This window comes from Dendronephthya gigantea, unplaced genomic scaffold (assembly GCF_004324835.1).
Source record: "Dendronephthya gigantea isolate DGI-Jeju-01 unplaced genomic scaffold, DenGig_1.0 000111F, whole genome shotgun sequence".
Taxonomy (NCBI): Eukaryota; Metazoa; Cnidaria; class Anthozoa; order Malacalcyonacea; family Nephtheidae; genus Dendronephthya; species Dendronephthya gigantea.
This window is the reverse complement of record NW_021163121.1, coordinates 467,950-480,185: the sequence shown is the minus strand read 5'-3', so window position 1 is coordinate 480,185 and position 12,236 is coordinate 467,950. Positions and strand designations below refer to the sequence as shown.

Sequence of the window (12,236 nt, the reverse complement as noted above, 5' to 3'; positions counted from 1 at the left end):
CACGTAAGATTCCATGTGAGAAAACTATATATGCCACTATGCCGCAATATATTTCGCAAAAATATACAGTATCCAATTCCAAAATATGCCTATCAATACAATAGAATGAAAAATACGATAATATATAAGAGAACTATACTAAGCACAGGCTTTTTCAGAAAATGCGCAAAATTTCATGAAAATATACGATGTTTCTATTTTCTCAATAGGAACATGCATCACAAAACTTCACGTCACTAACAACAAGAGCTCTCATTAAAGCACAAAAGATTGTCTTATCAATATATTTATGTCGTGTAATATTCCTCGTTGTTCTCAAAAGAATATGCATGGGATATCAGGGAACTATCCAAAGCACACGCGTTGTGAATAAAGTTCGAATTATACAAGGGCTGTACCAGTCTGCAAATAATTTCGGTTATATTAGGGAACGAAGGAAGAAATATATGACCATAACAGCGGTATGGCATACCAATCTGTGCTTCACATCACTTTTTAACCCAAGAACCCTGACAAATATAGGTATTACCCTCTTGAACTGACCTGTGTCCTGGACCTGCTGTGGCTTATTTAACCCTGCATGAACAATGGGTGTGGTAAAGGGCTCGGTGTCGATACCATAGGTCTGTAGTAGAACTGTCGAACCATCTTAAGTATTTTATCTAATGGAACAGATCCGTTGGCAGCTGCTAATGTTGCTGCTTCCCTTACTCCACGCGCTTTGAAGATTTTTGTACCAACCTGACCCAGCATTTGAAGAATCCACCAAGGAAGCGTTGCTGAACTGACTGGTTAGTGAGGTTTAATAAATGAAAGAAACAACTTATTGGGTTGGTCTCTTGAAGTTTCCTTAAATTCTGCCGTCGTAGGAATGTAATGTTTAAAACATGCCACTGGACATAACCTAAGGTCATCCGGAAAACAAGTATAAAATGCCGAAACGGTCTCATCCGGTCGAGGTGGTAAATAAAGTAAACGTTAGACCCTCTGGAGAAAGCTTGCAGTGGTTGAGGTCAAAATTAGAGAGGGGCGAGACTCTCTTTGGGCAAGGCAAGGCCACGAGATGTGAGATACGCCCAAATGTAGACGTGGACACATCGGATGAATTGAAGGGTCGGATGGATTTATCACGAGATGTTTGTTGTTTGGCAGGAGAGTCGGTTGTTCGACGAGACGGCTGATTAGTAAGGGCCACCAAAGCTGGGGTTGCCAATTGGCGCTATTAAGACGATCTCTATTTGGTTCGACATAACTTTATTGAGAACCAGAGGGATTAAATTGAATTATGGGAAGGCATATCCTGCAAGTCCTTTCCAGTTGACCGTGAAAGCATCTCAATGTTGGGCCTCTGGGTCTGGTCTCCAAGTGATGTAATTTTTCAGTTGTCGTGTTATTTGATCGAGAGGCGAAGTGGTCCGTTCGACAGTCTTTCAGGAACGGTCTCAAAATTTTTGGACCGACCATCAAGTCGCTGTTGTTCAGAAATTGTCTTGACTTGGGGTCTGATTGAATGTTGGTCTTTCCTGGAAAATGATGGGCTATGACAAAAAGGTCTCTCTGATTGCACCAATCCTAAAGTTGTAATGTCAGCTCTAGTAACTGTAACGAGTGGGTGCCGCCCTTGTTGTTTATATAGGGAGCGGGGATTGAATTGTCCATGTTCAATGACACCGTCCTTGCATGATTGTTCTTCAAGAGGGACTTCAGGCCGAGAATGGCAGCATTCAACTCGAGTATATTTATGTATAACAACCTCTCAGTGACTGACCATTTCCCGTTTGTATGATTGGTGCTGCTGACTGCTCCCCACCCCTGTTTCGAGGCATTGAGAAAAAAATGTTACATTCGGGCGGTAAGATTCTAGCAAACCCAACAGTTGAACTATGCCCCTTAATGTATGTTTCTCCGCTTTCAGCAATTGTTGACAGAGCCCCAGCGTTTTGTTTATCTTTTTCTCTGGTAGGGAGATGATCATTATGTTCGAGTTGATTATGAACCCCAGGAAATGGATTACTTGAGTCGGAGACAGGATGGGTTTCTCGAAATTTACTCTGAGGCCCATGGACTCCAATAACTGTGAATCGATTTGTCTCCTCCAGTGTTGCCCCGACGATAAACATATCGTCGAGGTAAACTATTAGCAGAAAGCCTTGTTTCCTGAAATAATTCGCAACCCGTTTCATTAACCGAGTGAAGATCATTGGAGCTTTATTGAGACTGAAAGGGAGAAATTTGAATTGATAGATTTCAGATTGCTATCAGACTTTGCTGCTGTTTGAAGCGGCTTGCTAATTTTGCGGTCGTTGGAAACGTGACTGGGAAAAAAACGAAAAAACCGACACGGCTTGTTTCAAGTTTGTATTTTCCTGACAAGGGAAAACTTCTGCTTGAATGTTTAAAGTCTTGGTTATATTATTGGGGGGTCGTGGGCACCAGGTTTTTTTGCTAAGCCCCACGATAATTCGGCTTCTTTAGATGGAATGGTGAGAAAGTCGGGTCCAAAAAGCAACCTTTTGGCATTTGGTTTGCCAAATCCACTTTTGATTTGTTAGTTGACGTTAATACCTTCTTGCGAGGTAGTATGGATAATTGCGTGTTAGCCTAACCTACGAGACATAGTGATTGCTCAACAAATTATTTGAGATATGTGGGAGTAACAGGAATGTAATTCTCAAAACGGTCATGCAATGTGGATACTGGACCTGTGATGTTTAACACGGCGCATTGGACCACTGCGAGTTCTTTATCTCGCTCCTGAACGAACTTTTTGTCCGGATAAGAAATATGAGATAACATTAGCGGATCTACAGTAGGAGCATCAAGTGCAACGACTTAGGGAGTAGCTTAGTCTTCTAAAATATCACAAATGTGATCAAAGGATAATTTCCTTTGAAAATTCTATTCCAGAAAGTCGTTAAACTCTCAGGATTGTGACCACGAGGTCGTAACGGATTCGGGGTCGTGAAAACGTGATTGACTCTCGGTGGATTTAGTATGTTCCATTGTTTGTTGATTTATCTCCACGTATATCCTCGGTATTGAGACAAGGTTTTTGATGTGTGGTTGTTCGTGGCGTAATAGTCTGTTCTGGTGGCTTAATAGCCTATTCTGGTGGCTTAATAGCCTGTTCTGGTGGCTTAATAGTCTGTTCTGGTGGCTTAATAGTCTGTTCTGGTGGCTTAATAGTCTGTTCAGGTGGCTTAATAGTTTGTTCTGGTGGCTTAATAGTCTGTTCTGGTGGCTTAATAGTCTGTTCTGGTGGCTTAATAGTTTGTTCTGGTGGCTTAATAGTCTGTTCTGGTGGCTTGATAGTCTGTTCTGGTGGCTTAATAGTTTGTTCTGGTGGCTTAATAGCCTGTTCTGGTGGCTTAATAGTCTGTTCTGGTGGCTTAATAGTTTGTTCTGGTGGCTTAATAGTCTGTTCTGGTGGCTTAATAGTCTGTTCTGGTGCCTTAGTCTGTTCTGGTGGCTTAATAGCCTGTTCTGGTGGCTTAATAGCCTGATCTGGTGGCTTAATAGCCTGTTCTGGTGGCTTAATAGTCTTTTCTGGTTGCCTAATAGCCTGTTCTGGTGGCTTTGTAGTCTGTTCTGGTGGCTTAATAGTCTGTTCTGGTGGCTTAATAGCCTGTTCTGGTGGCTTAATAGACTGTTCTGGTGGCTTAATAGTCTGTTCTGGTGGCTTGATAGCCTGTTCTGGTGGCTTAATAGTCTGTTCTGGTGGCTTAATAGCCTGTTCTGGTGGCTTAATAGCCTGATCTGGTGGCTTAATAGCCTGTTCTGGTGGCTTAATAGTCTTTTCTGGTTGCCTAATAGCCTGTTCTGGTGGCTTTGTAGTCTGTTCTGGTGGCTTAATAGCCTGTTCTGGTGGCTTAATAGCCTGTTCTGGTGGCTTAATAGTCTTTTCTGGTTGCCTAATAGCCTGTTCTGGTGGCTTTGTAGTCTGTTCTGGTGGCTTAATAGTCTGTTCTGGTGGCTTAATAGTCTGTTCAGGTGGCTTAATAGCCTGTTCTGGTGGCTTAATAGACTGTTCTGGTGGCTTAATAGTCTGTTCTGGTGGCTTGATAGCCTGTTCTGGTGGCTTAATAGTCTGTTCTGGTGGCTTAATAGTCTGTTCAGGTGGCTTAATAGCCTGTTCTGGTGGCTTAATAGTCTGTTCTGGTGGCTTGATAGCCTGTTCTGGTGGCTTAATAGTCTGTTCTGGTGGCTTAATAGTCTTTTCTGGTGGCTTGATAGCCTGATCTGGTTGCTTAATAGCCTGTTCTGGTGGCTTAATAGTCTTTTCTGGTGGCTTAATAGTTTGTTCTGGTGGCTTAATAATCTGTTATGGTGGCTTAATAGTCTGTTCTGGTGGCTTAATAGCCTGATCTGGTGGCTTAATAGTCTGTTCTGGTGGGTTAATAGTCTGTTCTTGTGGCCTAATAGCCTGTTCTGGTGGCTTAATAGTCTTTTCTGGTGGCTTAATAGCCTGTTCTGGTGGCTTTGTAGTCTGTTCTGGTGGCTTAATAGTCTGTTCAGGTGGCTTAATATCCTGTTCTGGTGGCTTAATAATCTGATCTGGTGGCTTAATAGTCTGTTCTAGTGGCTTAATTGTCTGTTTTGGTGGCTTAATAGTCTGTTCTTGTGGTTTAATAATCTGATCTGGTAGCTTAATAGTCTGATCTGTTTGCTTAATAGCTTGTTTTGGTGGCTTAGTAGGCTAAAAGTCCTCGCAGTTCAAGGAATTATCGTTTCCCGCCAAAATCGGAAGTGTGTCATTGTCCCGTTCGGGATCTGCTTGATTTTCAGAATAAGAATATGTGATATTTTTGCAAACAATGGAATGTTCAAGCTGGGAAATTATTTTATTACACACTTCCATGTTAGATTTGAGATCAGAAACTGTAGATGAGATAGTGCGAAGTTGCCAAAGCATTTCCTGGTTAACTTTGTTATGATTTGACTGATCAGTATCGTGCCAGGATTTTTAGACTTCCAAGCTCCATGGGTATAGTCGCGTGAATAAGATCTTTTTCACTTTTTGCTGATAAGACATGGTCTAAAATATATTTAAGTGTCTAGAGAGGTTGAACACAAAAAGGAAAGCGTAAAAAGATGAAGATATTTGCCTATCTGAAGCTTACCTGTTCGTGTGCTTTAGAAAAAGGTACAAAAGCCACAGCAGGTTCATAGGACAAATCAGTCCAGGGGGGTAATACCTATATTTCACAGGGTTCTTGGATTAAAAGTGATGTGAAGCACAGATTGTAATGCCATACCGCTTGTATTCTCGTATGTTTCGATCGGAGTTCCCAAAATATAATCCGTAAAATGTCACTACAATATATAGTATGCAAGTTATATCTATCAATGCGATAGTTATATGCCGGTATTCCCGTTCTCATGAAAAATACGAGCAATTTTTACAATTTAACTATGTTCAACACACGCACTCTTGATAACAATGCAATGTTTCTCGTTCTCACCGTTTTTAAGGTTGTGTACCTGTTATGAATGGACGGAGTCTGTTCACTGATACACGCCGTTGCTCGAAACATTTTTCTCTGTGGTCAGGATTCCGTTAATTGATTTGGCAAAGTTCTCATATATAAACATAAAAATCGAGTAAAGCCTAATGTTTTGACGTGGTAGAAAACTCTTTGATCTTTAGCTTCTGAAATCAAGTATTTTATTGGGCATATGACCAAGGAATGTAAAAATTTAACTTATTCTTAAAATTTCGCTAAAACTAAACAAAGATTTAAGTATGGTGCACTCCCTGATGTATGATGTAGAAATTAAGTGATACCGTAAACGGCATGATCATTAATGTCAAAGAGTTTCACCCTAAAAAAATCCATCCTGCTTCAATAACTGATTTCACAAAGTTTGTCTCACGAACAAGAAACTTCTATAAATCTGTTTAACTATGGACTTCGGATGTCAAACCGGTTCAATGTTTTGGTCAAATGACATCATGTCATTCTTATCCATTTTTTCTACTTATAAATTTTCGCGCAAATCATACAGTACTACAAAAATGCTTTCGGACGAACATACATTCAAGAAAAGCAGACACATTGCAGACACTAATAATTTAATCTTAAGGTGGAGATGTTACGACTAGATATTTTACAGCGAGCTTTCAAGCAATTGCACGCAGATTTACAGTTAATTACGGCTATTATTTTACTGGCGTGCAAATTTAAAACAGGGGTGCCAGCTTATTGAAAAAAAGAAGCCAAACATTGCTTTAGTCGGTCGAACACTGTTTATACGGAAGAAAACTACCTATTTGAGTTTTTCGTCCCATTGGTCCTCGGACCCAATTTTATGCCGCTCGTGCCAAAACTTCATGTGGCGTAAATTGAGCTTAATTTTGTGCCTGTAGACTAACGGTTTTTTCGCCATATTTCCAGCAGTGAACTTTAAGTCAATGAAACGGCAATGTTATGTTTAGGAACTCGCACTGCATTACTTGCTGCTATGCTGTGATTTTATATAATTTAGACACATCTGTAAATACGCTATTAACTTTGGCTGCTAATATCGTAAATTTTTAGGTATCTTGATGATTCATGTAATTTGAGGTGTGAAAATTTAAAAGCTGAGCAATTAGCATTATTAAAGTGAAAACCTAAGCATGCTAGTTCACCTAAATATCAATTGGATCTGTTAATAGCAAGAAAAATTGTTAAAGTCTGATAGCAGCATAAGTATCAAGTATTTGAGTTATATGCTATCGGCCGCCGAAGAGGCTACCGACCATGTACGAATCCCTACGGTGCTGTCAACAACTAAATTAGACACGTTATGCAGATTTTAAACTTTATTCCTAGAATACTAAATTTATGGAGTATCTTTTTCTTTGGCAGGAAAATGCACAAATATCTCATGTATTCACGGCCACTGTTCTAACCCTAATGGCTCAGAAATTTGTCATTGTGATAAGGGTTTCAGATATAACGGACATGCTTGCAAAGGTAAATAATAAATGAATCTAAAAAATTTTTTTCACGTCTTATATGAAATATAAAACAAATTTAGCAAACAAGACGCGAGGCCTAAGACGTCACAAAAATAGGCTGGATACGCATTTATAGTTGTGGTTACGCTATATCAACGCCATATTTACGATGCCTTGGGTACAACGGGATGTTTGCAAAATTTCGCAAACACTCCGTATATTTCGCCAACAGATTTACTGTGTTATGTCAAATTTGATGGGACATTAAATATTTATTATGGCTACAAAAAAGCGGTTAAACTTCAATACAAAACAACGTTGGGGAAGAACGAAATAATGATATCAGTTGTTTCAGGATTTTTTGGTATATTCGAACTTTTCAATTATTCTGTTTACCAAAATGATACTTTAAAGGCTTTTTGCAGCTGCTGCAAAATACCTTAATCCATTCAGAATCATTACCAGAAATTGGTGACAAAATGGTGTTGCTTGTGCGCTAATTTGCATTTAATCCATACATAATGGCCTTCGAGTTTTACTATATAATACATTAGTGAAAATATAAAATGTCTTAACATCAGAGCCACAGACTTGGAGCAGTGTTTGCCAACCTCGAGATGGATAGAACAGCTGTTTAGAAACGTTTTGCTAAGAGAATATTTGTGACCTTCCACGGGAAAACGTACGTTAACGATATTTCGTTGAAACGGCAAAACGAACGGATAACGAACGGGTAGTGAACGATCTGTAATAACGTTTCAACGAACCCAAAAAACGTTTTGACGAATTCAGCTAAAAATGTGAACGTTTAAAGTCGAGAATACGAACGGATAAATAAACGTTCAATCTGAAGCCGTTTGAACGATTTATGTTTATGAACGGTTTTAACGAATTAGTCTGAACGCCTGTTGCGCGTATGATTGACGCAAGATATCATTGACTAATTAAAAGAATAGGAAATATTTTCAAACACGTAACATGTGTTGGCGCAAGTATGCGTGTACATATAAATAGCTACATCTTCATTTGAATGTTTAACTAAATTTATTAGCTAAACTACCTAAATCACATTATTTTATACTTTATATATATATATACACATTTGCATTTTGCATCAAAATTCGGGTTTATTAATCGTTAGAAAGCCTTCAGTTATTAGTACAAATTATCATCGTTACGTCAAATTAATCAATGCATCATCTGCAACTATACCCATCAAAATATTCAGCGCGTGTTTATTTGCAACAACGTAACAGATTTTGTAAATCTCTCCACGGACAAACTATATGTATGGGTGGTTAAGGACATATAAACACATCATGCATGCATCCGTTTTATTAACACGGCTCTAAACCGAGAGTAAACGAAGATTGCCATAAATGGCCTGGCTTCGATAATAATATCATAGGCAATGTCATTGGTCACCGTCTAAGTTTGGTTGAGTTTCTGCTACTGGATACATATTTTATGTTAAACTAAACACAAGAGATTCCATTGTACACTATTGCTTATACTCTTTGACGCGCAAACGACTAAATTAATTATCGCAAGGATCAAGTTGTTTACAGATGATAACCAGACATTAATAACAGTTATACAGAATATCGCATACGCAAAGCTCGTTTGTATACGAACCAGCGTAGTAACGTGTGCTTGCATGCTGTCAAAACTTATTTGGTATAAATAGCCTACTACATTAAATATCCCAACCATTTATGCACGTGAAAATCCACATTTCAATTTCAGCAATGCATTGCGCGGTAATAAAATATTTAAAATATAAGCTTGGATATTTACCTGGTGCTCACAATATGTTCCGTGCGGCAATAGCCTCTAGCTGCGGTCAAGCTTGCCGCGGAATGTCGCCTATACACAGTACTGTCAGTAGCAACTAAGGGCATCATTATACCTTAAGAATATTTAAAAATTTGATAATAATCTATTTTATCCACTGCATGCACCATCGCCATATTTTCTTCTTTTTCTTTTTCATGTAAGTGATATGTTTTGTAACCATACGATCACATATGCATGTGTTATGACTTATGAACCAGTATATCGCTAATTAATACTTGTGATATTAAATTAGCTAACTAAATTTCTGGTGGTCATATTCATCAGGAAATATATTATTTTCCCCAAATATTCGACCATCTACATAGGTAACTGTGTAAATACCTATGCTACCTGCATGAGCCTAACAATAGTGACCTAAAGAAATAGAACGCGCGTAAATTAATGGGATAATTTTCGAAATCTTCATTTCAAACCACCGCGGCAATCCGCAATCCCGAAGGTCCGAATTCAGTTCCGCCCTGCAAAACAACTTAATACTCAACCCCGGCAGCAAGAAAAGATTGCACAGTATTTTCACTAAAGCATATAGCAATAGCAGACGCCCATATAGAAACCGGGTTTTTAAATCACAAAGAGTGCAAATAATTTTTTCTGCAAAGCATATAGCAATGCTGCCGCCCATATAGAAACGACAATGCCAAATGCATGCACAGGGGAGTTTATACTCACCATTTTAAGAAACAAACGATCCTCAACATCTTCGAGACATCTACTTGTGACACAATTTGTGCCTCCTGCTTACAGTAAAATTAACTAATCAAGATTATTTAAGACATGCATGAAAGCATTAATCCATTTTGTCTGGCGAAATCTTTTTATATCATATAATTATATATATTTCGAGGTAGCATCTACCCCTTTTTTATGAAAAATGTCAGCAAAGTTTGTAAACAATTGTTGTTTCAATGTAAGTAAATGCATCCTATAAATTGTAACCACCACGGCCCAAGCTAACAACTTTTCTAACCTCAGCCAAGCCATTTTCAAGGTCTGGCAACCTTTCATGTCATGTTTATTCGGAATGATTGGATGATCATGGCCCAACTTGATTCCACCGGTCATGATAAGCAATCTAAAGAGTTATATTGCAGTGCGCATTTATATCCGAATACATATACTCGCGTTAACATATACATAAAATGCAATTGAGAACGTCTTGTTATATACAATTGCATGATCATCTATATGAAATCTTACTTCGAATGCGTGTCATATTTCGATATATATGCATGGTCAATAGAGAGCTACAGTTTAGCCAAGCAAATACACTCAAGGGAAAAAAAACTTTAGTTTAAATCGAGAGAACCGTTATACGAATTCTGTTGATGATTTCATCAATAAGCCTGATTTCAATGCTTGGAGGAAAATAATTGCAAGCGCGCCTAATAAAGTGGCCAAGTCATGACTTTCCTTATATCATAGCTAATGTTTCATTTAGTGTTCATACCTGGTATTAACCTTTATATAAGCTTGCGTTAAAACGCCTTGACTTCTCCATAGATGCTAATATCCAGCAAATATTTGGGACAGTCTTCGCGAAATTATTGGTAAAGATCTTTACCCGCGCGCTCATGCACGCATAAACAGTTGACAGGCGCCATTTCAAATTTGCTCATTTTGCCGCTCTAGCTGGCAGGCTTCAAGGTGCAATGACCATGCATAATTGCAATTTAATATCCCGAATGTAATTTCTAATCAAGGGAGCCCAAATCAAAATTAGTGAAAATTTTTCTGTTGCCCAACAGCTGATATGTTGTCCAAGCAAGATAAATTCCAATGCTCCTTTTCTGATGAATTATATATAGCGAAATATATGTGGCAAAATATGTATATTGTAAACGTTAGCTTGGCAACTTGCCCTTTGGGCTTGTGTCAGCCCAGTTGTGCGCAATGAAGGACTGCACGCACTTTAAAACATAGCGCAAAACTCAACCTCACAAAACACGGAATTTTTTTTGTAATAAAAAAAGTCACACAATGAACATCATTGATATAGGTTCATTACTCTCATACAGTCTCTATCATTTATACGATTTGAGCCTTTTCCGCGTTCCACGTTTCCGATTCGAGGAGCAAGTCGAGAGAAATCAAATTACAACCAAAATATACATGGGGAGTGAATTGTGCTGAAATGTGCATATATCAATATATATGAAGTATTTTTTTGTGAATTAAGAGTCTAAATAAATATTTACAATGCATGAGTTATATTTATGCCATATATAAGTTATATTTATGCAATTGCCACCGTTCAACATGCCAGCAACGATCGAGCCAGATGGCTTAGATCTGGGGAGACAAAGATACCTTTTTAAGGAAATAAGACAATTTTGTAAGTGGGGCACTGAGGATCTTGTTGCTCCGGCTCTAGTTTTAGACTAGATGCACGTACATATTTAAATTGCTATTATATTCATGCAGTGGCGTAACGAACAGAGCCGAGGATGGGGTCTTGAGGTATACTTGGTACTGCGGGGTCCCTTAATTCGCTGTTTGTCATCAATCACGTTTTGCTTATACTGTGATGTTTCGTTATCTATCCTGGCCTCCAATAAATTTCAAGCTGAAAGGTCTGTCCTAGGATGCGGTCCTTAATTTTGAATAGATTTTAATCAGTAGCTGCTTCGTACGGAGGCCAGATAAGTTTATCAGATGTAAATAAATTAGCTATATATACACATGGTTTAAAAGTACGATATTAATATGTAACACGCAAAATCCCTCAATTCATTTTAAAATCTGGTTTTGTCTGTTTACATACATTTAGAGACTTCCGACAATTATGCAACTTAATTAGCACCTTGCCAAGGCATATTATGGCTCGTAATGCTAATATATGGCTTGCGAATTGTTTGGGTGCGCGGTGAAATTTGGCTTATGGAAGCTACAGAAGTATAGTAAAGCACAAATTCTAACCATTTAGTGCATTACCGAAATTCAAAAAACGATAATTTTTTTAAAGAAAGCTTAAGACGTGAAATTTGACGCTAATGGAATAATTGCATGCACTGAATCTTAATAGCCTTCTGTCTGCATGACGCTAAGCATAAACCATAACATGAAGCGCACAAAATAGCATTCGATTAGGCTAAATGTATATAACCCCACTATTTCCTTTACAAGCCTTCTATACTAAGGAACTGAATACGTTTCTGGGAGTATTTCTGTGTAGCACATTCTGCGCTTCTTCTACAAAGTTGTAGCATTGCAAATGTTTAATCTAATATGTTGAACCAAATCCAATGCGATTGAACGAAATTCCGGCAAACGTTTCAACGAACGGTAAATCAAACGGTTGAACGCTTTCGGACCAATTTTCAAACGTTTTTTCCTAAGCGTTCGAACGGGCAATTTCGAACGATGAACGATCTCGAAAATCGTTTCAACGAACGCTTCAAGCGTTTGAACGGCAAACGAACGGATAACGAACGATATT

At 38.4% G+C, this 12,236-nt stretch overlaps 1 protein-coding gene across 1 annotated transcript; it reads right to left on the bottom strand.

Annotated features, from left to right (window-relative positions):
- Positions 1-3,029: 3,029 nt before the first annotated feature.
- Positions 3,030-4,858, bottom strand: LOC114535159 (proline-rich extensin-like protein EPR1). Its single transcript, XM_028556542.1, has 2 exons — positions 4,853-4,858; positions 3,030-4,318 (listed from the first exon to the last, which is right to left on the bottom strand). Exons 1-2 carry the CDS (start codon positions 4,856-4,858, stop codon positions 3,104-3,106), a joined length of 1,221 nt encoding a protein of 406 aa, XP_028412343.1. The 3' UTR covers positions 3,030-3,103.
- Between the last annotated feature and the right edge of the window lie 7,378 nt (positions 4,859-12,236).